Source organism: Manacus vitellinus, unplaced genomic scaffold (genome assembly GCF_001715985.3).
Source record: "Manacus vitellinus isolate BGI_N305 unplaced genomic scaffold, ASM171598v3 scaffold_69_pilon, whole genome shotgun sequence".
NCBI classification, from domain to species: Eukaryota; Metazoa; Chordata; class Aves; order Passeriformes; family Pipridae; genus Manacus; species Manacus vitellinus.
Window position 1 is genome coordinate 2,806,249 of NW_021940749.1, and position 26,918 is coordinate 2,833,166.

The following is a 26,918-nucleotide window of genomic DNA, read 5'->3' on the forward strand; positions in this document are numbered from 1 at the left end:
TGGGTGGATGCAGAAAGCTCTGCCCCTTTTATTTCCACAGTTGTGTTTTCTACTCATGTAGAGCAAAAAAAGTTATTTGGGAGGGTGGGGTGTACCTGTCTCCTTCCTTTAGAAACAGTATAAAGAGGTAAGTACCTTGATCTTTAAGGAACTGTAGCTGGGTTTTTCAGTTTTTCAGACACTGAATTAGTTGGCCAAGGGTATCACTCACAGGAATTTTTGCTGTACCTGAGACTTCTGCAGAAGGGTGGGAATTTCCTGTCCATCTTGTTCCTCTGTCCCCATGCATGTTCTTGAAAGTTGTCCTCAGAAAAACAAGTAATCTCACCAAATGTTTTAATCAAACATGTATGCTTGGCACTCCAAAAGCACCTGGCAGTCTGCTTGGTTTTCCTTCTGGTTAGTTCTCCTCCTTTTCATTTTTAATTTAGAAGTATTAGGGACATTTTTAGATGAATATAATTGTTTCGTGCCTGGGGTAAAATCATCTCCTTCCTTTTAGTAATAAACATGAATTGAAAACAAATGTGCCACTGTTCAAAAATGAAATGTCAAGTCTCTGAAACAGCTCCCTTAAACCTCGAGCTTTGACATAGAAATTTGTTTAAGGAGGAAGAGTAGTGATATCTGTCATTTTACCCTCACCAAAATTTTGTAAAGTGGGGAAAGGCCAGGGTATGTACAACTCCTTGTGGGGAGAAGTCATGGTCACACATCTGGTGCTATCAGGCTCTAAAGTCATTCACTTTGCTGTAACTGGAGTGTATCTCTGAGTTGGAACAAGCCAGGGAAGATGAATAAAACCCAATAATAAATGGATGCAATGGGAGGGCTGAAGAGCACAGAGCTGAGCTGAAACAAAAGTCTAAATTGGTGCCACGTGATCACGTGTCTGCAGCTTGTTGAGCAGCTTGGACCAGTGTGGGATGTGGTCCAGATGCTGTGTGTTCCACATGGAATATTTATATTTGTCAGGGTGTGGCTCGGAGTGCCAACAGGCACTGGCAGCGTTGGTGACAGGCAGGTAGGGCTCAAAGTCAACCCTAATTCTGTGCCTCACCACCTGCACCAAGGGGCACAATCCAAAGCAGCCTAGGCACAGTGTTCTGCCCCTGTTCCAAAAAAGATGCCATGTTCTGGAGCTGCCCAACAGAAGAGTTTTCATGGCCTGGAATTAATATGCCAGGGTTTGGCAGCAGGCGTTGTATTCTGTCATCACTGAATTTCTGCTGTCAGCTGTTCTGCCAGCTCTGCCTGTGTAGCTAAAAGAAACTTGTCAACAATAAGTATAATTTAGAAAATAAATAAAAGAAATTATAAAGAATAAATCTTTTTATGTGATTTCTAGAGGAAAGCAGAGATCTGGTTTAGTTGATTGGACAGTTTCTCAAAGATGAATTCCCTGGTTTTCTGCATGTTCCTCCAGTGTAGTTTTTTTTTAATTCCTTGTCTTTTTGAATTACACATTCATTGCAGGGCACAGACTTCTGAAATTACAATTCACTTGTCATTCAGCCTTATTCTTCTTTATTCTCCCTACTTAGCTTGATTAAGTCTCCCTTCAAAAGTGACTTGGTGTGAAGGTGTCAGTTCCAGGTTAACTTTATTTCTAAAATACCTATATGATAATAGCATTGTATGGTTTCCTCCGTTAATTATCTTCCAAATCTTGGACTGTACCAGATACTCCAGAGTGTAAACCCTTTGTTAGTCACCTTTTTCATACTTTGCCTGCAGTCAGAGTGAAGCAGCACAGCTGTGGTGAGTCACTTTTTTGATTTTAGCCTGTGAGTAAACACATTGTACTTTTCATATGGGCAAGATTTTTTGCTTTAGAGAAACAGTTGAAAAAAAAAATGCTAAGCATTGGAGATATTTTCCAATTATCTTTCCAGAGAAAACAGAGAATTATCAAAAACTTTTACAGATCACTTGGTTTTGCATTTCCAAGTTAGGCCTCCAATTAGTACCTAACTAGAAAAATATTTAGTTTTTTAGTTATTTCATCAGGATAAGAAAGATTTCAGGACTAAACTTCTTAACAATCGACATACCTATTTTTAGCCTCCCAACAATGCCATTTTTATACCCATTTCATATCTTATTGGCTGATGGTTTTATTTAATGAGTGCCATTATGCAGTTTGGAACTCTCAAGATGACATTTAAAAAAGGCTTTCCACAGTCCTCTGCAGTCAGAGGTACTAAACTTCAGAAGTTCCTCTGGTATTGGCAGAGCAGTCTTTAAACTGGATTTGAGTGTTTTCATTTCTTATAAATGCCAAATTTGAGCAAATGATTTGGAAAAGCTTATGGAGAAAATAGAAGACTAAATCAGAATTCTTTCTTTCAAAAGGGTAAACCCCTGAAATTTGGAAAATAAGGAGATACCCATGGTAATATTTTCACTTCAGTTCCTGATTTAAATCTCCCCAAGGAATCACTGTAAACAAAATGACTGTGAGGAAACAAACGTATTTCCTGTGGACTTCTTGGAAGTATTTCTGACATCAGATTATTATTTCAGGGATCAACATATCTGCCAAATGTTCACCAGTAGGGTATTTAAATAGCTATGGAGGGAGATTAATTCTTATTAGGCTTTTCTGCTGAAGGAGTGATTCTGAAGTAGAGTAAGATACCTTGAAGTAGTTGGTTTCACTTCTTGTACAAGTAGAGCTTCAGCATATCTCTGAAAGCTGAACTTCTCTGTCCATACTCTGTTTTGCACATAACTAATTCAGGTAGTTTTTCAGCATCTCTTTATTTTATTCTTTCTTTTCACAAAGCCAAGATTTCTTCTCTATCCAGCTGTGTAGTCACAATGCCTAATGAATGGCATTTAGAAAAAAATAAGGGAAGTGGATTAGACATAGTATTTCCTGTTCTCCTTTTTCAAACCTCCATTTCCCACTTCAGTAATGTATATATGCAAGTTTGTTTAAAACCCACAGAATTTCCTCTGCAATTATTCCTTTCTACCTGCTATTATTCCTTACCAATACTCATTGCTTATGTTCTGATTTCTGCTTCTTCTCACCCCACTATCATTGTGGTAGAAAGCGAGTCCTGATGAATTTTATGTGGGAATTAAAGTGAGGCAAAATCCATTAGGTGAACTTCCAGGCCTCGGGAAGAAACTTTGTGGGGGCTCAGAGTCCTTCCTTTCCAGTCAGTCTTTGGCAATACTGGTATTTTCTCCTCTTCCAGCATTTCTTGAGTAATCTGGCTTCTGTTCCACTGTGGTAGGAAATTTCTGGGCAAACACAGCTCGTGTTCCTGTGGTAACAGAGCTCCTGGGCTGCAGTGCTTTGTCCAGGAGTCTGATTCCCAGCACTGCTGTGTTTCTCAGGTTCTTACCATGAGGACGTGGCTGTAACATCCCTGTGTCCAGGGTTGCTTTTTTGCAACAGATTTTAAAATGAAAGCCTTGCTGTTTGGAGAACACAGTGCTTTTCCTTTCTAAGACTGCACATCAGGTTACATTCCTTTGCTGAACAGATACCCAGAAAGGATTTGTCGTCTTGTGTAACTATTTCTTTTCCAGCAGTTACGTGTACTAATGCTTCCAATTTTTTAATTTAGAAATTTGGAAAGCAAATTGCTAAGGAAAGTAATCTTCACCAAGATAACATCGCACCTCTTCACCAAGAGTTCCAGTGTCATTTTCCTGTTTTCTGTTCTTTATCTGCTTTTGGTAAACTTTGGTTTCTTGTTCCTCTTTTAGCAGTCTTGTTAATCTTTTAACAGTCTGATTTCTAGTCTTGCAATCCACGTATTTTTGGTGGTGTAGCATTGTTGCACCATCTTATTATTGCTTTTGATGTTGATTTACAGCCTGCTTTGCTAAGTTTGATGTATGATATCCCAAATGATGATAAAATCTGCATTAGCCTGCTGCTGCAAGCTCTGACCTAGTCTGGAAAACTATTGATTCAAACGTGGTGTAACAGGGGTGTCTTTCCCAAGCTGAATTTGCCCATGATCTGCCCATTGCCCCCTCCTCGGGGGTGTGTAAGATACATCAGGCAGGATCTATTAGTCAACTACTTCAGGCTCAGGTCTGACTCTGATGAACCTTCATCCCTGCCCGAAAGGCAAGAGCAGATTTTACTGACATGTGGCAGCCCTTCAGGTGATAAATGAAGTCCTTTTGGCAGCAGGACAGGTTGTCCCTGGATGGCTCTGTAAGTCAGGGTGCTTAGAGGTAAGTAGGGCTGCCAAGTGGAGACGGTGCCATGTCAGCCCTAATAGTCCTCAGCCTGTTCCTGCAGGTCTGCCCGCCCAGCCTGGCTTTCACCTCCCCACAGCAGCACAGCCCACGAGCACAGAGGCTGTTCCATTCCTCATGGAGGGGAAAATGAGCAACTGCATATTGCCTTGTCCTTTTTGGACCCAAGTACGTGCATGGGACTTCATAAAGTCCCAGGAATCTGAAGAGAAACACTATTAATATACAAAAATGGGGATGTGGTAAATCCTTTCTGAATTTCGTTTGACTTACTGTGGCACAGTTGTGAGTAGCTCAGCTGGCATTAGTTAAGGTTCTCTATAAACCAAAGAGGGTGAAAATCAGGCCTGTTCAGGTTCGGTGGATGTTGTTCTTTAGCACGGTGTTTATTCTGGGCTTACTTTCAGGTTTCACTCTTTACATCAAAAATATATAGTTCTTTCCTGATGCAGTGAAAATGATACAAATCCCCAACTACATAAATTTATGCTCGATAAAACATGGCCCTCAGGGATATATTAACTATAGCTATGCAAATAAATAAAGAAATATAGCTCTTCATATAAATATGAAGCTTTTGTTTACGTGGGACTGATGCATTAGAGGCTCTCACTTCCTTTAATTATTTTTATTGCTTAGATGAGCTGATCATTTCAACAATTTTAAATCTCATCCATTCTGTTGAATTAATTAAATTTACAATTTCCATGATGATGAAGGTGAACCGTTAGTTCTTGAGTGAATTAAAATAAACCATCAAGAAACCAAATAAACCGGTGATATAACATGATTTCATACTTAATGTAAAAGCAAATTTAATGAGTATTATAAAATAACAGCTTCAGTGTTTAAGCTCAGCTGTGGCTGCAGAAAGTAGCTGACTAGTGAAGTGCAACAACTGAAAACAGAAGGTGGTTTTGCAGTTGCTATTTGTGAAATTAAATGTACTGGAACGGGACTGAAGCAGGCAAGAACACACAAGGAACAAACATCGTGGGGTTTGTTGCAGCTGGTTCTTCTACAGGGTCCCTTATTCTCAGCAGTTTTTGTTATGGCTGTGCATTTCATTCCTTTTAGCTGGTGAAGTTTTGAATACATGATTGATGATTAAGAGGAAAAGGCTGAAAGTTTTAAACTCCTGATGTTGTAAGAATTTGAGGGGAAGGGCTTTCTGTGGAGCTGCTGGCGGCCCTAAAAGTGAGCGGAATATCAAAAAAAACCCCCAATAGTTCAAAGACTGGAAGTTATTCAGTGCTAATCAATGTGTCAGTAATTTTCAACATGTAACATGTGAAGCAGATAATGTGGCCTGAGTGCACCAGCAAAGAAGGGTGGAGGCAGCTTCATTGGGTGTCACAGCTTTTGTCTCTGTTTCCCTTGCAGCACAATCCTTTTACTCTGGTAAAAGTGGCATTGCCACTTTAGGTTTTGCTCTTCTGGGTTAATGTGGAGCATAAAAATGTCTTTGAGCATAGACAATGCCACTGCTCTTTGCCATGCTGCGTTAATTCGCTTTCCTTTTAATGGAGCACGAGGTTATTCGAGCTCGAGGGAAGCACTGCTGGTTGCAATATCCCTGATAACTGTGGCAGCACCCAGAACAGACTGAGGAAATGAGGGTCTGCTAGGATTTGCCACAAATTCTGTCATTTTCTTTCCTCACGAAGTATATGCCTAATTTGCACCAAAATAAGGGATGATAAACTAGAAATCAAGTGTGAACCAGACCTTGAAGCATTTTCTATGCTGGCTTAGAGCTGGTTTTGTACGTTTCCTTTAATGCATGAAAATTCTTTTCACTCTGTGTCCGGGTTCTTTTAAACATCTTCTCTTTCCGTAAAGTCTGTTCTGCTTTTGCAGCCACTCATTTTAAATGTAAAATAGAGTAATCCACAGAAACAGGGAAGTGGGATTTAAACACCTCTCTTGAGGAACCTGCTGCAGGGGGGGAGCACTTGGGTGGCTGCTGCACTTCCCATCTGTATTTTCATCTCTTTTTTTTTTTGTGTTTTGCTTTCTGTATGTGCTTTCTGGAAGGAAGAGTTTCATAATTGCATTGCTGACTTCAAGTAAATAAGCTGGATTGAAATGAATTGCTCTCTCTTTGCACACACAGGCTGGATCTTTGAGAACTTACTTTTTTTTTTTGTTGTTTGAAAGCTTTGTTTATTATGAATCTGCAACCACGTGTTATGCATAGGGATAGACATCATGACTCCCAGCTAAACCACAAATATGTAATTTTCCTCTGGACCCTTTCCTCCAAAAACAGAGATCTCTACTACTTCAGCTAAACTAAGCTTTTTCTTTCAGTCAAGCCAGCACAGACAATTTAGAGCATTTTTAGGGGATATTGTAAGTTCTGCTCCCTTTGCTTTTGCAGACAGTGCTGCTGATGGTCTAGTAGGTGGATTCTGCTCTAGTTCTTGGATTGATTCCCAAATACTGTGAACCTTTACTTGAGCTGGGGGTGAAAAAACCCCAAACCTGAACAGAAAAAGGGTTGCAGAATATTCAGTAGCCTGGATGGGTGTCACTGTTTGGACAGCATTAGTGCAGCTCCTGCACGGGTGGTAAAACTGCTGTGGGGTGCTTTCCATGATAACCCAACTCCAGCCTCGGCATTCCTGGCTCTGGGCTCAGTTCTGTGGGACACTTCTGTCTCAACCTGTTTCCTTTTCCAAGAAAAAGTAGGGAGTTACCATTCAGGCAGCATTTGTTTCTCATGCAGCCTAAATCTGCCCGTTTGGAGTGTTTGGCATCCCAAGCCAGGGAGGGTGAGCTGTCAGCTGGTACATTCCTGCTTCTGGAAAAGGTCCCTCCAAGGAGGAAGTTTGTGCCTGTCTGGGGCACCTCAGAGCTGATCCCACTCTTACCCCTCCTCATTTCTCTGTGTCATGCAGAAAAGGATAAATTCAGCAGTGGGACAAGTGAGAGGGAAAGGAGGAAGGGTGGCACAAGTGGAGAGGAGGAGGAAGCGCTTGAGTGAGGGAATGGGGCAATGCTGGGGGTGTGAGCTGGGAGCAGCAAGAGGCAAAAGGAAGGGCTCCTGACTTTGGACCATGGATCATGTTTTGACTTAGGTGATCATAAAGTAGGAGTGGAGCTCTGGAAGCTCACTGTGGAATGTCTTAGCTCCTTTTCCAAAGGGGTAGAAAGCCAGGAAGCTCATTAGGAGAGGGAATTTGTGGGGCTACTCCCATCTGCCCAGACATCTTGCTTTACTTACATGTCCTGTCCCCTGTGAAAAATCATGGAATCATGTGGGTTGGAAGGGATCTCTGTAAGTTATCCAGTCCCAACCCCCTGCTCAAACCATGCCCAGTAAAATTAGATTACTGAGAGCTCATCCTGCTGAGTTTGGAGGCTGTCCAGGAAAGGAGATTGCGCAGCCCCTCTAGGTGCTACTGCAGTTTTTGACCACATTGCTGTCCACAAAAATAAATAAATATAGAAATAAAAGTGTCTTTGTGCCTAGCTGGGATTTTGCATACTCCAGCATGTGTCTGTGGCCTCTTATCTTGCCATTTGCACCCTGGAGAACAGTTTCATTCTCCAAAGTCTTTCCTGTTGATCAGCCAACAAGGTCCTGGAAGGAAAAGTGGATATTCCTGAATATAGCTGCATCCCTGTTAGGATGTTTCTGTTCTTTTCCTAAAATTACATCTGCTTTCATGTTTAAGTATTGTGACATGAAACTCTTAGGAATGCAGCTTTTCCTTGGTTGCAAGGTGTGCATTTGGAAGTGCATTTTATATGCTGGCCTTGTGCCTGTCATGTCACATGGAGAAATCCCTTTCCCTCTTGCCTTTTGCATTTCCTGTGCATCTTCTGCATCCTTCTAGCAAGTGTTTCAGGAGTCCTTTAGGATTTTCCTTGCTCCTTGAAACCTTTGCCTTTAAAAAGTCACAATGTCCCTTTTCATCCTGGTTTGGATGCTCTGCTGCTGGAAGTATCTGTCGAAGCCATGGATCCCAAAGGATGCAAACTGGCCTGCTTGGCTTTCCACATGCTGCACCCTGGCACACAGTGAATGCTCTGACCCTGCAAATACCACCAACCTCCATCCCTGGCAGTGGATAAATAGCTCCTAATTGCTCAGTTCAGGCTGGGTTTTTTCAGATCTAGGCACTGAAGACTTTCCTACTCCTACAAAACTGCTGATCCAGGCTTTTTTTTTTTCTCAGTTGAGGGGGGTTTAATGATACCTCTCTCCTCCCAGTCACCTTCTAAATTTGGAAGTTCTTTTTTTAGTGGCTTCACCGGAGTGTTAGTATTCTCATGGACTGCCCATGGGAATGTGCTTCTAATTTTAGTTTGTCCTCTGCATGTCTGTCTCCTTTAAATACATCCAGCTTCTCATTCCAGCCACACTGGGCCAAGCATGACACTCTGCTCCTGATACTTGTGTCTTGAGGATGTTCTGGTAAATTGTATTGTAATCAAATCCACAGCTTCTGCCCTTGTGCTGCACAGCAGTGAGTAGCACTCATGTATCAGCAACTGTACCATCCAGATAGTGCTGTTTAATTCATGTATTTGTCATGCATCTATTTGTCAGGTGACCTTGAGAGCTATTCAATTTATATTTGATCTGGTGGTGGTGGTGTTATTGCTGGGATTGTGTGGAATTTGACTGTTCAGCCTTGCCGGGAAGGACTCGGCTGATGGTCTAAAACCATAATTGCTGCTGAGTGGCTTGCAGCTATCTGCTGCAGGAGATATATTTTGGGAGTTCCTGGATGTGCTAAATGAGAGGAATATTTAGAAAGAGATTTCACCAGCACTAGTAGTCTGGTTTTGAGAATACAGACTGGCTTCAGCTCCCTCCTGCAGCTTTTCCACCCAAGTTTATGTGGGTTGTCACTGAGTTAATTAGTCTTACAAATGGTCCCACGGGACAGGACAAACTCTCTAATTTCCATTTATTGTGAGGCTGTGATTAAAAGACAATGGCAGCTTCTCATCATAAGCCTCAAGTTTGTCATCTATTAAGTTAATATGCATTCCCTGCTTTTTGTAAAACAAACACATTGAATCATTTGGGATCCTCGTTCACTCGTAAACTTGCACGTTAGGAAAATGACAGTAATTTATAGTTGCCTTCAGTTGTGGGAGCGTGACTTCCTGTGGCAGTTAATTGATGGAGGGGCAAGGCACGTTCACTCTGAAAATAATCCAGATGGTGTTGAGCCCAGCCCAGTGGAGAGAGATGCAGTGGGGTTATTATGGAAACACTCTGTCTGGGCACAGCACTTGGAATTGCTCAGGCTCTGTGAGGTTACTGAAAGCTCCTATGAATGAGGTTGATCTCTGGGATGATCCCATTGCTCACAATCAGGATTAATGTTTGTAACAGAGAGCACCAAGGACAGAAATGGCACTATAATTATGCTTTAGGTCTGTCCCATCCATTTTAGGTCTCTTTCCTCGAAGCTGGTAGCGCAAAATTTGGGGACCTGATCCTGGGAAAGTGGCTTTAAACCCTATTTTCCTGCACAGATATAAAAAACCCCTCAGATAAAGGAAGGGAGAAGCTAAATTTACAATGGGGCTGTATAACATAAGAAAGTAATAGGTTGATTCCACAAAATATAGAATTTTCTTTGAAGTTGACTTTGTTGTCCTAGAAGTAACTTTTTTGGCTGGAGCAGGTCGAGGGCCTGCAAAATACTGCCATCACTTCAGAATAAAGCTTTTTCTGATCTCTGAGGACTTCTGGGCATTACTGCATAATCAAGAAATGATTTAGAGATTATGTTGACTTGGTATAAAAGGTGGTGACTACTGTGATTCAGTGAATGGGGTGGTTGTACTGCATAAAGGTCTTCAGAAAATGAGCTCAAACCTGCTTGTCTCATGTTTTTAACCACTTCCCTGAGAGGTGTGTCTACTTTTATATTGCATTTTTATGGGTTTTCAACTTCTCCATCTTACAGAAAAGAGGATGCAAGGCATGATCTTCACTGCCAATCTGGGGCATTTGAAGATCACGCAAAGATAATGATTAAATGAGGGACTGGCAGTAGGAGTTACATTTGATGGAGCACTTCCAGCACAGTGGTAATTAATGTTAAACTTCCCACGTAGGAAGTGGAATCTTAGGTCTGGCTGCCTATAAAAGCTGCCCAGCTTAATCAAAAGCTGATTTATTTTTAAACTGATGTAGCTATTTCTTTGTGGCCACCTACTGCTCTGTAAACTGGGTAATTGGTTCAGTTTAAATTAGCTGATGCTTTGTTTTAAGCTGAATTAAGAGAGCATAAACTTTGGTTTTATGGCAGCATAATAACATAAACTGGAGCATTTTTCTCTAGTAGACAAAGGTCTTCACAAGTAATATTTGTAATGCTCACTCCACAGCCTGCAGTAAAAAATAAGGGCAAATAAAGTTCCTTTGTGTATTCTGTTGTCATCTTCCCACAGGAAGGGATGGCAAGAATTCCCTGGAACAACTTCATTTGAAAGTAAATTAAAGTTTCCATTTTAGAGGTTATTTATTCCAGTTTGAGGTAAAACGAACTTTATAGCTTTATAGTTACTTATTGTTTACAAGGTCTTAAGTGTAATTTTTGTGAAAAACCAAAGCCCAGTAGCAGCTTTTTCTGAACTCCTGTATTTTCAGGAGATCAGCGTGACAGCAATGATAATTTTGACATGTAGAGGTATATATTGAAAGACTACATTCAGCCTGTTTTATGCAGTATCTCACCTATATTTAAGGGCAGAGCTTACAAGAGAGGGTTTTTATCCTCTGGTTCACACTCCACAGTTGGCTTTGGGAATCGATTGAGGCAATTCCAATGATGACATTGGAGCTGAATGAGACAAAACACAATTACTTGTGTTTTCTGTCCCCCCAACACAGGACTGTTTTAGCAGTGAAATTTATTGTTTTGGTTTTCTCTCCAAACCCACGTTCTTGTATGGAAATTATTGCTGGAAATGGAAAGTTCAGCCTCATGGAAGTACAGGTTTGGTTCTTTGTTCTAGCTGGAAATGAAGACAGTGGGTCAAAGTGGAGTTGTGTGGATGTCCTGCCCAACAGATGGAGTCCATATGGAAAGGACTTCTGCAAATGTTTACGTGTGTTTATCAGTGTGAGTGGATTTGTTTCAGATTTTTGTGCTGCTCGGGTTCTTAGAGTGGTTTAGTGCCTTGGAACAGCCAAGTGGAATTCTTTCTGTGGCCATTTGTATCACAGCTGGGGGAAATGAAATCCTTAATAATTAAGGATTGCAGTCCATTAAAGAGCAAAAAAGACCAGCTTGCTCTGTGACATTACATGGTCATTTATGAAGTTCCTCATTAAGGTAGGTCGTTTACAAGCATCTTTTTTACCATAATTTATTGATGATGCTCCACCAAAGCGATTGGGGGACTCTTCTAAATGGGTCCTAGAAAAATTTTCAGTTGGAGTTCAGTTGAAGTATATTTTCTTCACAACAGAAAATGCCTGTATAGTCACAAATTTGAAAGCAGTTCCTTTAACAAAATGAGTATTTGCATTTTAAATCGGTGTTGGGTGTGGGTTTGGATTTCTTCTTTTTGTTCTTACAGCCTGAAAATTATTTTTTACTGTTATTAGTAAAGTTTAAAATTCTCTGCATCTTGAGTGGAAGAAATGGGCAGGAATGTCAGGTTTTCAGTCAGGCATCAGAGACAGGGAGGAGTACATAATGTTTATTGTAGGTTCACTAACTGAATTAGGATAAATACACCATCTAACAGACTATAGAGTTGGTTCTTCAGCCCTGCTGCATTTCCATGGTGTTGCAAAGTCAGTGGAATATAATGACCTGAATAATAATTTTAGGGAAAAGGGATTGATGCTTTAGTTGTCTCCAGCTGCCAGAATGACCTGGTTTAAAACTTGAAGGTCCTGGTTCTCATAAAGGATTGAGAGACCAAAAAACAATGACTGTGCATATAAATACTACATTTTCAGTATTACACCTTGGTCAAATCAATATTTCAGGGTAATTACAAATATGCTTTGTTAGGATAGTTAAGTAGGAGTGATCACTGAATTCAAAGCATACAAAACTTGGAGTATCACTCAGTTATTAAAAAAATTTGAGTATCCAACATAAACATCAGTAAAGACCATCTTTGTATCTTTTCTTATTTCTTTAGGTTATCACAGTTCTGATCAACTTTTAAATGAAGAATTTTACTAAGTTATCTTGAACACACAGTCATTCCCTTTTGGTTTTACTTGATGGTCTTTAATAAACTAATGAAAAAGCTTTTAAAATTGAAAAAAAATAAAAGGCCAAGAATTAAAAGCTTTAGAAAATTTAACTACAGACTGAAAGGTTTAGTTTAAGTTTGCTGAAAGTGATTGTTGCTCAATAAAAGTGCCTTAAATATGGTGCTGATTACTTTGCCAACATTGTCTAAGGCTGCTCCTGGGTGAGAGGTTCCTTTCCTGTGGTACCTCTTGGGTTGTGCCACAGGATTGCAATTTTCTGCTTTCCTTTTTGTTTAAAATATTTAAAGTAGAGCAGCTTTGTTTTCATAAGCTGATGCCTTTAAATACCTTGGGGCTTGGTCCTCATGGAAGGGGAGCACTTAAAAAATAACCACACCTAGTTCTCTGAGTGGTCATTATAGAAATTGTGTGTCTGTGTTTTGTGTGTTTTAACAGAGGAAAGCCAAGAAGGGAGGCTGTGTCCTCCCAGTATCCAATTCTGTAGGCATGTAGGTCCTAATATTATTTATATAAATCTGTTCCCAGGGTTGGCCAGCACTGTAAATATCAAAAGGGACAGAGTTTAATTCCCTCCATTAAAGTACAGTGTGCAGCTTTCTGAGCCGGTTAATTTTAATTGATGTAACATCTCTGTCTTACAGCTTGTCCTTTTATTAGTTAACACTCCATGAAATTCTTATGTCTTTACAATTCTTGTGTCTTTATTCCTCTTCTTCCATGTTCTGATGAATGTTAAAATGGTTAAAAATTGTTAGTGCTTAAAGCATCAACACTGGCAGCTGAGACATCAGTTTGCTCTTAGCAAAAATTTGTGTCAGCCTTCCTTTTAATCCATGCAGTTATCCTCATAAGGCTTAATCTGATGACATTTGTTAGGCTTTTTGTTGCATTGTAAAAAACCTTGTTAAACTTACAAAATCAGGGGTTTGGCTGCAAAGAGGAGTTGGCTCAACCCGAAAACACAGGATTTCCAGTAAATGCCATGGTTATGTATTAAATGAAGACATGAAGATACAGGTGTACATTTTAGTCCCCTGCTCTTCTCTTCAGCAACTCCATGCAATTTTGCTGGTTTCACCCATGAATAATTAAAGAGGTGTATCTCCAGCTGTTCCTTTTAACTTCAGGGATCTGGGATACTATTCCAGTCCCACTCTGGGCATGTGTGCACACATAAATGCACACACACCTGTTCTACAGGGACTGAAAAGCCACAAAAACCTGCTGGTTAAAGAAATAAGTGTCAGTTACTACAGCTGCTCTCCCTGGAGTCTCCTGACACAGAATTATATGTTTTGGGATACATGTTGGGTTTATATTCTGTTTTTTTAGTTTTATTTGAGGTGTTCTATTTTTAAAGTCTATCAGTCAGTCCTCACCCTGCAGGAATGAAACAAGAGTCTCATCATGACAAAAGAGTTGGGAATTTGGGGTCATCTGCTTTGACATGTACCTGGACTCAGCCTCCCTGCAAAATTGGATCTTTTATCTACTTTGACAAATGATTTTTTATTTTCTGTGTAGCAAGAGTCTTTTACCAACGTGAACAGTTTGGCAAACTAACTTCTCCACATGCAGTAGACTTGAGGGACTTTAATGAAGGCAGAGAATGTAAATATTCCTGGCATTTAATCAGAATACAGACATTTATTGTGTGAGGGCCTTCACGGGGGAGGGTTTTGGTCACAAATGAATATTTTTGCAATATATGGCATTTTGTTCATGGTAGTCAACACTTGCTGTTGCAGTGCCTCGGGGACAAAGGCAGTCTTTCCAAATATTAAATTGCCTAATTATTTTTCCCATCACTTTTTATTATACCAATTCAGATGCAAATGAATAGGATTTTTTTCTCAAGTTGTTGGCCCTAAATAACCATGAATTTGCACTGTAATAAAAAAGTTGTGTATCTTCTGAATGAATTTGGAAGCTCTGTAGTTTTGATTCACTGTTGCTGAATACAGGCCACCTGTTAATGGCATACACAGCACTGCTGACTTGCATAAAGTCATTTAATGGCAGTAAATCTTGCAGGATGACACTGGTTTTTGTTTAACAGAGCATGGGGAGGGTTATTTTCTGAGATGTGCAAAATATTACTTCATGTTTAGTGTTTATCCCATACCTACTGGCAGGCAGGTACCAATTCACAGAAACCCCAAAGGTAAATGAAGTCATTCCATTAAGTTCCTTCCATTAACTAATTAAGTTCATTTTGGAAAGGTTGGGGTTTTTTTCCTGATAAGAGTGGTCTATGCAAGATCTTCATAAACACTTTTGGAAGTGAACATGGAGGGTTAGCACATCTGTCCCTTTTTCACTCTTCTTGCAGGAAGGCAGGAACTTAAAGAAATAATTTGCATATTTTAGCAAATGTGACATAAGCTTTTGGGACTTTGAAACCCATTTTAAATCTCTACTGCTGATGAATGATCCCTGTAACTTTCTAAGACATCAGATTTCATAGAGTGACAGCATTAGTGCTTCTAGGGGTCCAGAGATCTTAATCTGTAGTGGCAAAGGGAAAATGTGGGCCTTTACCATTAGCTGGTTTTAACCATTATCCTTAAATAATTTGTCTTTGTAACACGTTCCCAAATTTAGCAAAATGACCATTGCAGCAATTTCACACAAATAAGTATTTTAGGCAATAGTTTGATATGGTTAAATATCTTTATCCTGGAGAATTTCTCTCTGACTTTATCTATTGTTTGACTTGACTCCTTACCTGGAAGAATTTGATTTGCTTTGAAAGTATGTGGAATACTATTATTTTGTTGTGGTTTTTTTTTTTCTTTAACTGCAGAAATTCAGAAAGGAGATAATAAGGTTGCTTGGCCATTATATCAACTGTTTTCTGTGGAATAGACACAAAATACTACAGTTCAGCACAAAAAAGTCAAGTAATGGAGATCAGCTTACTTTTCAGTCAGATTGGAGCTTGCCCACACTAATAGCTCAGTACAAAGATAAAAAAGCTAATGGGAGTTCTCCCTAAAACTATTATATGAAATTATTCAAAATTATAAATTATGACTTTTGCAGAGTGGTGATTGGAAAGTATTTCAGATGAAAATCAGTCAGAGATATTCCTGATGTTTCCTGAGCTTACAGTACTTCTCCAAAAGAAAGAGTTGCATGCTCCCTGGATTCCTGTCAGGCATTTTAAGTGGTTTGCTGAAGAGCAACCAACAAAGTTGTCTGAGGGTGTTGAACACCTTCCCTGGAACCCACTGAAGGAGAGTGACCACAGAGCTACAGAAGGGAGGAGGGAAAAGAATGACCCCAGTGTCCTTCCTGCCCCATTGTGTGTTTGTTCCCTACAGCACTGAGGGAACAACTCCAGTTCATAATGATTAGGTCTGTCTAACTTTTCAAAAAAGATAAATTGAACTGTTACTACTGAGGAAGGCTTTGTGACTCTGGGGAAATAGGAATGGCAGCGCGAGTTCCTGATGGGAGCTCTTATCCTGGATGGATAATCTGTGTAATTGCTGCCTTTTGCTTTGTCCTGCCTGAATCCTGCCTGCTACATGTGCTGGATTTGCCCCTGTGCTGTTGTGCAGCCTTTCCTCTGGTTTCTCTGCCTTGTCTGCACCAGGGATTCTTCTCCTCCACCCTCGCTTATTTGGGATTTTCACCTTGCAGATTTACTGGCATAACCCTGTGTCTGAACTGACCTAAGGAGCCAACAGAAGCACTTGCCAAAAGGCAGTTTTGCTCTTCCCTGGCTGCCTCAACCTGTTTTCCTTTCCAGAAACAATCAGGGGCATGTGATCTTGATTCAGAGAAGGATTTGTTCCATCTCACTTCTGTGATTCAGGCATTTGGGAGGAAAGGGAAAGACAGAATATGATCCTTGAGGAAGATATCCCCATGGACGTGTCAGACTCGAGTTTGGCTGGTAGGGAATTAGCCTCGCTGAGAAAAACATCATCCATCTCAAATCACAGGCCTTTCTTAGTCAGAAGGGATGGAACCATGGTTCTGTGGGACCCTGAACCAAGAGCCCTCTTCTAGAAAAGGATGTGACAAAGCAAAAGCACCTTCTGCTTCAGAAAACCCCTTCACACGGTGCCATCCTGGGCTGCTCAGTAACAGGTGGCCCTATTCAAGACAGAACTCATCCTCTTGGCTCTAGTTTTGTTATTCAAGCTCAAGCTAAGACTCTCTGGGTTTAAAACCCAAGTTTCATTTCTGAATTTTAAGGTGCAGCACTTTGATTCAATTTGCTAAAGCCCTTTCAGAAATCTGGGTTGTTTTGCCCACTTTGGAGGTCTTTGAAAACAGTGGGGAGCAAATACTCTGCATCACCAGAAGTATTTGGTAGTTCTCACTATCCATACCTGATATGGGAAATCAGATATCGTGTTCCATTCTGCCTGTGTTACTAGAATACTGTTAGTGAGCAGTGGGGTTTTTTTGGGGGGGAAGGATGGTGGCTTGCACTTCACAAAAACATCGACTAATCTAGACTACAGAACCAGCCAAAACCACAAATTCTGATTTAGACCTACTTGGCTCCTCTGAATCATCACGAGCTCTGGGCACTGAGTCAGGCAAGAGCTGGTTTTCTCTTCAGTATTGTGTAAACACAAGATGTTTCCCTGGGCTAAATATTATTAAGTTAAAAAGTCATGTTTATTTGATCATATTTTTAAAAAAATGTCATGTATTGTATAAAAAAAAGATTAATACATGGAGTTACCATCTGGGGAGATCTGGAAATCCTTTTCTTTTACACTTTGTTCATCAGATCAGTTTTGAACACAGAGCAGTTTTAGATTAACCTGATTTTTTTATTTGGTTCTATAAGTGATACTTATTTGAATCAAACTACTGACAAAGCTTCCTGTATCAGCTTTGGAAATTGCAATTTCATTTAAAGTAATTAAGAAAAACTGCAGGACTTAATTCCCAGTTGTACCACGATGTGATGTGAATTCTTAAAATTCAAAAATGAAACCTGCAGCTGACTAGGCCGTTTTCAGGGAAAACTTTAGATCTGGGCACACAGGTGTATGTAAACATGACATGGGGCTGTAGCAGAATTATAATCCTCTTTTCCCTCTCAAAATCAACCACAGGCATCAAAGACATGAAAAAGGTGACTGGTGTTTATCTTTTCTCCCCTCCTTTTCCACAGTGCGGCTCCATGACAGCATATCAGAAGAAGGATTCCATTACTTAGTCTTTGACTTGTAAGTATGTGTTTTGCCTATTTTTAGCAAGTTTGGGGATGTGGTATTTAAACTTTGAGATGCAAATACAAGTTTTGCATCTCAAGTAGCATGGTCCTGGTGCAATGAGTTGGACAAATAGCTAAACAGCTAAAAAGACAGTAACATTTGGTTATTTGCATGTGCAAGAACTCATTTGTATGTGCCTGTAAGGATTCTGTATTACAAACTATTAAAAAATGTACCCTTGAAGTGGATTTTAATGTAAAATGTAGGTATGTAAGTAAAAGTTGCATGATACCTGCCAAAGCTAAGCACACTACCACTCAGAAAATAGAATTTACTGCAAGCCAGTTGTCTGTAAAAGAAACATTAAAAAAACCCAGAGCAATATATGATTTAACAGATAAAACACCCACCTGTCTTAGGTGGCTCTCTTAGGCCCGCCATGGTTAGAATGAAAATACATTTTTACCCCAGAAATGTGAAATAGCTCATTTCTAAGCATACAAACAGAATTATTTGCATTCAGCATGGCTGAGTGAGAACCTGGGTCTTCCACAAGAAATTGTGTGCTTTCATGTTCAGGTTACATTCTGGTTTATTTCCTCACTTAATTGTTTTGGGAGAAATCTGTAAAGACTTCTCTGAGACTAGATTTCAGACTAGAAATACACAACATTACAGTACAAAATACTACATAGTCTGTCTGCAGTGAAGACATTCAGGGTTCAAATCCTAACAGGAGTTTATATCTGACTTATGTGTATCCCAGGTAAGTGCTGTGACTGTTGCCTAGGAAATGGCTCCAGGGCACAACACACACACTTGTTCTCTGACACCAAAGTTTGTCGTGCTTTTTTTTTCCTTAAGGGCTACAAAGGAAATCTTTCTATGTGGAATTGGAAAAATCTCCTTAGTCCCAAACATTTCTAAGAAGTGCATGCAGAATTCTTAGTTCTAGGGACAATATCCCTTTGATAAACTGGTGGCTTTTTAATTTTCTTGCTGTACTGCTGTACTGCTCCAAACTGTGGCCCACTGCAATTGCAGTTAGTCCACGTCTGCCTTAACTTAGTGTGTAGTGCCAGACTTATCTCAGGGGATTGTGATTGCCATGTGAACTAGAACATTTGAACAACTTCACAGTGGTAGATACCAGTATCTATATCTTGATAGTAACAGAACAAATAGGAGCCTGTATTCTGCAATAAAAAATTAATACCTAACCCAAAGATACTGTCTTGGCAGAAAACTAGATTCTGCAGGAAGCATTCTGGAACTGCCTGGAACTTCCTTTGTTTCCCTGTCAGGACAAACATAGGAACAGGCTCAAACATGAATATAAAGCCTTTATGTTTTGTTCGTGGTTTTATGGGCAAAATTATTTCTTTCACAACAAAGAAAACATCTAAATGGTAAAGGCAGTAACATTGCAGACTGATTGTTGTCTTTGGAGAAGCAACAGGTTGCATTCCTGAAGAACTTTTGCCAAATGACAAAAAATGCCTGTTCACAGTTAATTTTTCACATTCAGACTAAGAAATCATTGCTTTAATGCTCACTAATACTGTTTATTAGTAAGACTCGATCTTTTAGTGCAGTTACAGATATGTGGGTTGGTGCCTTGTTGAAGTGTACATAAAAGAGCTACCACGATAAAAAGGTACCCTTTGCACTTTTTGAACGTGAAGGCCCAGTACCTGCTTTTCTTTCTTTAATTTTTATTCAGCAGGAGCCTGGCTGTGGTGTAACACTGTCACTCCACCCACACGTGCCACCATGGCATTTTCTTAATGATTTCTTTCAGACTGTGTGGGATTCAGTGCCACTGTTTCTTTAGAAATTTCTCTTAGACTGCATCCCACGTAAGAAAGTAGAGAAGAAGACTGCCTTTTCTGTGGAGAGAAAAAATCCAGTTATTGTCACCTTCTGTTTTGAATTTCTTATAATCTCTTTGGGATAAGTGCCACAGAGGTGTCTGCACTCTGAAAGAAAGGCCTGTTGCTTCACTTGGGTACCTCAGGGATTGCTGTACTTTTATCTGGAGAAAAAACAGTGTTTAAGGTGTTCTGTTCCGGGCCTGCATTTGTGTGAACAGTTGTAGCATCAAGTGGGAAGGTGGAATTCTCTTAAAATCCACGTGGGAAATGGACATTGGACAATGAACTTCATGGATTTAATGATGGACTTCATGAAGTTTTTGCTCCTCTTCCCTCACTGGTCGAGGCACCTGCAGTCAGGATTTACGTCTGTCAGCCCATTTCAGTTGCTAAGCACGAGTGAGACTGTCTTCAGCCTTAATGATGTTAGATGAGTTCAAATCCAATCAATTCTGTCAGTATTAATTGCTGGATCTGAATGGAAACAGCTGTACACTTGAAGACTCTCTTGTGCAAGTCAATGAGATCCTCTATGTTCAGTGTCTCACATTTTAATGCACTTGATGAAATGCAACAATTGGTACATTAAGAATCCTGGCGTTGCTTTTGGATTCCAAGTGGAGGGCCTGGACCATGTAGAATAAACAAAAAATACAAAAAAATAGCCTAATTGCAAAACAGTGTTTGCCTTGGGTAAGTGCCCGAACATCTCTTTTTCAGAAGTAGAAAGGCCACAGGTAAATGTAAAAATTCTGTGGCCACCATAGTTTTGTAAGTTTGCTTCTTTGCACCTTAAAGCAATTCAAGAAATCAGAAACGTAAGCTAGGAGGAAACCATGCCAGTGTGGTCATCAGCAGAGCCTGTTTTAGCTGTCTTTGCTAATTTGTGTGTTCCTTTTAATTATTCTCTTATATTTGTAACTATGAAACGCTGCAGTTTTTCCAGAAGACATGCCTGGTGCCTTGGTGTTCCTGCAGGTTGCTTGTACCTCTTCTGTTTAAACAAACCCACGTGGTTTAGATGTTGCCACTTAAGTCTGCTCTTCAGAAAAATCACAAAAGAACCTTTGGAATTTGTGAGAACCAAGGGCTTTTAGTTTGTACCCTGAAAGTTCCTAGAGCTCATATCAGGAATGTCCTGTCATGAAATACAACCTCACTGGAGGCAACAATATAGATATGGAAATTCCACAACCTCTTGGAGCAACAAGTGCTTAGTAATAAATAATTATAGGAACAACCAAGGAGGAAAAGTGCATTAGTGACAATCCATTATTCCTTCCCTCCTTCTGGCCATTTAGCTCTTCTGAGAGTTATTCCTAAAGTATCCTTTGGATACAGAGCACGAGAATTGTTGACTGCTTGTTTGATTGTCACAGTGCAATTCAACTGCTCTGTTCTTGCTTTTATCTTTTGCTCGTTTAACAATGGTTCTGAATACCAAGCAAATGTTTAGTGTCAGCAAGTGGGATTTCATATCCCCTTCTTTCCTCCGTGCTACAGAAAAACAAGCGTCAATTTGAGATTCTCTCCCACTGAAAGGCACTTTGATGACTAAAGCTTTTTGTTTTCTCTTTTGCCTTGGATCAAAAATAAGTGTTTTAGGAAAGAGTAAGATCAAAGGATGCTTTGTTTTTTTTCATTCATCGAGAATTGAGAATTATTCCTCTTTACCAGAACCGTGGCAGACAAATATATATGCAAAAAGGAGATATGAGAGACTGTCAAAATATGCATCAATCAAACATTTTGTGTTACAGCAACCAAAACCAGTTTCTGGAAGGTAGAAGACAAAAAGAAAGAGAATACAAATTAGGCAACAAGGTATTTTACCTCCTCCAGATTTTACTGCAGGCTTTTGTACTAAATAGTGTTCTGGTACCTCAAAGTCTCTACCTTTGGAGTCAGTAGGGTGTAAAGTCAGAAAAAGGATGGTATAACCCACATGTAACTGAAAACATGGAAATAAAGTTTTTGAACTGGCCTTCTCAAAGAAAGGAGCGATGCTGTTGGTTGAGCAGGTCCTTTCTGTCATCATCTAACGTGACTGAAAGCTGGGATCCTCCTCCAAGTGTTAGTACAGCAGTTTGCAAATGAATGTTACAGTTGTGAAGGTTCCAAGCATGCTCACTTTTAACTTTCTAATACTATTAAATTTAATTGTGTTCAGTAGTAATTGTGTTCATTGTAGCATAGATTTTTAAACATCTTAAAGTATCTTGTAGCCCACTCAATCTTTTACTTTTGGGAATGTATTGAGAATATAATGTGCTAATATCTGCATTCCTAACCAGTAATGAAATACAAACATAGATCTCACCTAGGAATTATTTTGGTTCAGTAGATGAAGGTTTTGGAAAGCAGGAATTGCACGAGTTTGGGCACCCAGTGTGGTGAGGCTGTGTTTAGGTGCTCTGGTTACCCTGGGCATGTGGGTACTCCAGGCTGTGGGAATTGTCAAGGTTTACATCTATTTTCAACTGCTCATTACAGCACTGATATATATGAAGAATTGCGTTTGACTGTGAAAGTATGCCAGCATATTCCATGGAAGAGAAATGTCACAGGAGGGGTCTTCCTGTTCCATGAGTCCACTCTTGTCCACACAGGCAGACAAGTGTTATGATTTTATTTAAAAGTTCATCGGTCTTCATCTTAAAAATAGAGCACTAAAACCTGTTTAATTACACCAGCTTTATGACTGATAGAAAACTTCTCCTGATTTTAACCTTATTTTTACTCATAGATGTTGCACATTTATGTATTATTGTACCAGAATCGTCCCTTACAACTCTCCTCTATGATGAGCCTGGTTTATGCTCGTCTTCAGTATTTATTTTCTATAACAACACAGTTTTATTTCCTTTTAACCACTTCCTACCATTAAAGCACTGGTTGTACAATGAAATCCTGAGTATGCAACGATGCACAGTTGCTTCTGTTAGTGATCCTCTGGATCATACAGCTCTTCCCTCATACTATTAATGCCTCTTAAGTTATTTTAAGTGGCACTTTGACTAAACTATTCCTACTTTCTGGACAAAGATAACTGAATATTTTCTAGGAAAAAATTCTGCCATTAAATTGTTTAAGGAACTCTGCTTCTACTGATACTTACCCTCCAACTCAGCAATCCTCTTTCTAGTCAAAGCACAAAAAGATGGCCCTTCTGGCACCTGAGTACACCTCTGAGTTCCTGCACCTCTTGCATTTCTGTGCAGATATTTTGGTTATTCCTCTCTGACTTCTCCCTGTCAAGTTGATTTTCACTCGTGAAATCTCCTTTTTCCCATCTTGCTTTTTGTAACAGAGTCACTGGAGGTGAATTGTTCGAAGATATAGTTGCAAGAGAATATTATAGTGAAGCAGATGCCAGGTAAGTCATTTGTTTTTCTTATGTTGCCTTTGATAGTTCTCGGATAGTTCCTTAAATATCTCCTGGTGTTTGGCATCAGTTTCCCTAGCACAGTCTGTGAGACTCTAGGATTTCCCCTGGAGTTCTCCTAGACTTGGAAGGGCACAGTTTGGCATTTTGAGCTCACGACTATGGGATGGAAAACTCACGTGAAGTCTTGATGTCTGCTGATCTGAAAAAGCCAAAATTGCACCTCAGTTTGTTAAAATCTTTGGAAACTGGTGAAGTTGTTAAAACATTACCCTCTTTTCTCCTCTGCAAACTGGGCATACCAGTTCAGTTATCTCACCCATGGATTCTTACATTTGCTGATCCAAGTTCGAAATACAAGAATTTTACATTAAATATCATTTTTTGTTCCCAGTCCAGAAGCACTGATTTCCTTTTCCTACTTAAACATTTTTGTTGTGTTTCATCAATAAGCAATTATACTGTGCATCTCATAGTCTGAGCTCAAATATGAAATCTCTAGCAATTTTCTGCAAGTGCTTGTTGAAAAACTTGAAGAATAAGTTGACAATTATCATAATTTCCATGCTAACATTTCCATCTCAGAGTCTGTTTACCCTCATATAAGAGTAAATCTTAAATATTCCCATGTAATTATGAATCTTCCACGTTGTGGTCAATTACTTCAATATAGGTTCTACCACTACACTCTTCACAGAAACTAATCTCAAAGTAAATTTAAACAATCCTCACGTTTTCATGTGGTTTTAGTCACACCCCACCACTGATACTTATTTAGCTCACATAATTTTAAACGATGCCTTTACATTGGGAATTATTTGGCAGATGACAGGAAAGGATTAAGTGTTCCTGACAACAGTGGTAGGATAATGATGAGCAGACAAGAAGTTATTCTGAACATTAGGAAGCTTTCCCTGGTTTTGCCCTCACTACATCTGTAAGAATGGTAGAAACATCATTGCTTTAAGCATTTAAAAGTAGAACAACACATAGCTGTAGAACAGAAGACAGAATTAGTGGTTTAGGTGGGGTCGAAGGAGAGGAGCTATGTTAAAAAAAATTTCAAATTATTTTTTCCTGCTATGATTCAAGCAAAAATTCTAATATTGATGCCAAAGGCCAGTCTGTGGTGTCCTTGTGTGATTTTAAGGTACTTGGGATTAAAAAGGAAAAATTGCAATGATGATTTTTTCTGTTGTAGAATTATGACATATTGGAAGGGGCTGTGCATATATATATATATATAGGATATATATATGTATGTGAATTTTATATATGCAGTTAAAACTTGACCAAATAAGTGAAATATCTAGTTATGATGCATCTCTGTATTTTATATATTTATATATATATATGTTTGTATGTATATATATATATATATGTATCTGTAGTGTGTATGTATGTGTGTAACCCTATAGAAGTAGTGAATGTCCTATCCTAGGATGTAACACTGGTCTGCTCCTGCAAGCCCTTCCTCACACCAGTAGTCAGTACTCACACAAACAGCCCAGGTCAGTGAGTTGGGAACTACTTGCCTAAGGAAGGGTTTTCAGGCTTGGGCTCCAGTTACTGATTTATGACCATTCCTTCTGAATTCCATGGTCAAAACGTTTTGGATGAGCAGTATCAAATCCTCAGCTCTTGACTGTTATGGATTACTTATCATCACTCACTTGTGCCACAAGGATATCTTAAAAAAAAAAAAATTATAAGCTCTTGTGGTGCCAAAAAAAAAACCATATGCAAAAGTTCCAGTGCTCACAGAGATGAATATTTTAGTTGTGCTTTTTGGCACCGTAGGCTGGCCAAAACTTGCAAACCTGGGCATGGAAAAATAGGTGCTAGTTAAATTATTGAAAGCACCAAATGAAAACATTTGTCTAAATTCTTAATGTGGATTTTCATTTCACAAGTGACTCCTAACTGAACTAAAGCTTGACACTATTTTAAATGAAAATGCATGCCACCTTTTTGAATGACTTGGCTTTATTCTACTAATAGTTTTAAAGAAACCATTCTATTCAAAATGGAAAATGTTTTGCTTTTCCTTAGCTTTTGACTTTTTTTGTTCCATTTGTTTCATTTGTACATCATCTCATTTCTGAGCATTTTCTTGTTTCAGCACTTGTTGTAGTATTAACTTCACCACAAAAAAAAATTAAGAAAACCAAAACATGCCACTAATTGTTTTATTGCCTCCACTTTATTTTGCCTGTAGCAGTTTTTGGAAACTGGAAAAAGCTTCCATACTGCTGAATGAAAATACAGTCTAATGATTCTGTCTCGTAGGTGTCATATGTTCCATGTTAAATGTCTTTTTTGGTTTGGTTTTGGTTTTTTGTTTGGCTTTGTTTTTTCGATGTGTTGGAGCTGGAAATATCCAGTTCAAAGTGCAATCAAGACTTGTCAAGAGGTGTAAAATTGTTTTTGTTCTTTACCTTTTTTTATTTTGTTTTATTTTAGTTTGTATTTAATGTGATTATGTGCCTTTAAAATGTTCTCCCTTCCATTCTGCCCTTGTATCTTTGCAGTCATTGTATACAGCAGATTCTAGAAAGTGTTAATCATTGTCATCTAAATGGCATAGTTCACAGAGACCTGAAGGTCAGTATCTGGTGCCCATCAATTGGATATAAGAATTTTGGGGTTTTCTTTCCGCTGGGCAGGGGCAGAGGGTGGGTTGTCTGCGATATTCCCTTGCCTACCCTTCTCACCCTCCGAACAACCGGTCCAACAAATACTGCATGACGCCTCTCTCCAGTTTGCAAGTCTACAGGCCTAATATACATCATGGCAAAAGGGGGAATGGTTGCCCAAAAAAAAAAACCCGTGTCGTTCCAAGGCGCTGGATTTCCCCCGTGCTGTCCGCCGTGTCCGGTGCTGTGTTGGGGCTGTCCATGTGTGGCTGTGTGGGCACACGGAGGTGAACCTTGGCTGTGATGTATGTCAGCTTGCAGATGTAAACGCCACCGCTGTGCTGAGGCCCTGGGGTGCAGTAGCAGAACAACAGGGCATGACGAGCCCTCAGGCGAGTGACGCTAATTGCTGCCTAAATTGGACGGCGACAAGTTAATCATTGACCTCAAACACCTGCCTTGAAGGGGGGGAGTTTGGGTTTACCTCAACGCCCACTGCAGTTTCTAACCCTTCCTACAATTTTTTAACGCCTCTGCCAAGGCTCTCGTTATGAGTCAGGAAGGAGGAAAAAGCACGACCTTGTCAATGAATTAGTGGCAAAATTTTTTCCCTCTAAAAAATTGTCGTTAAACTACAAATCGGTAGTAAATTAAAAATCTGTATCGAATTAAAACCAGACCCAAGGCCGGTGTCTCCAAGGCCGGTGTCTCCTCGCTGCCACCCCTCACGTGGAGCCTGAGGCCGTCGTGCTCTGGGCGGGGCCGGCGGGGCCGGGCGGTGTGGGGCAGGGAGCACGGCCACACCCGGCCACGCCCGGCCTCGCCCTGGCACCGCCCTCGTGTCCGTGCGGGCGGCGGGCGCGCACTGGGAACTAACGGGCGCCCCTGGCGTTTGCATGCAGTCATTGCATTCAGCAGATCCTGGAGGCCGTGCTGCACTGCCATCAGCTGGGCGTGGTCCATCGCGACCTCAAGGTGAGTGCTGCTGCCCCGCCGCCCGCCCCGGAGCAGCGTCCCTTCCCGACAGGGCCTCCAGCAGCCGGAGCGCAGACGCTTCCCTCTTCTTCCTTTTGCCCTTTGGTTGGTTTGTCTCTAACTCGGCTTCCCGTGCGCGCTCACCGGAGGAAGTGTGCCTGTACGGCACCTCTTGGCAGCGCCAGGGAGAGCAGGAGGTGCTTGGCAAGCGTTGGGTGTATTCGGTGAACACACGGTCTTCCTTTGTGCCATCCAGAGCTTGTGGGGCAGGGCATGGCGGGAGTTCTCCATCTCTCATCAGCATAACTTGGAGTGCTTCTGGGAAGCACAGTAGCCTTTGCGTGTCACGCATCTTAGTGATGGAAGGCCGGCTGCTCTGGGACCACTGGCACAAGGACCTCTCTCTCCTCCAGA

The 26,918-nt window shown here is 40.3% G+C and overlaps 1 protein-coding gene across 2 annotated transcripts in view; it reads left to right on the forward strand.

Moving 5' to 3' along the window:
- Positions 1-26,918, forward strand: part of CAMK2D (calcium/calmodulin dependent protein kinase II delta) — a 115,150-nt gene that overhangs the window by 45,270 nt on the left and 42,962 nt on the right. For both annotated transcript variants that reach the window (XM_029964058.1, XM_029964059.1), the window contains exons 3-5: positions 17,592-17,646; positions 22,819-22,884; positions 25,425-25,497. In XM_029964058.1, coding sequence (XP_029819918.1) covers positions 17,592-17,646; positions 22,819-22,884; positions 25,425-25,497 — 194 coding nt within the window. The remainder of the gene's footprint in view (positions 1-17,591; positions 17,647-22,818; positions 22,885-25,424; positions 25,498-26,918) is intronic.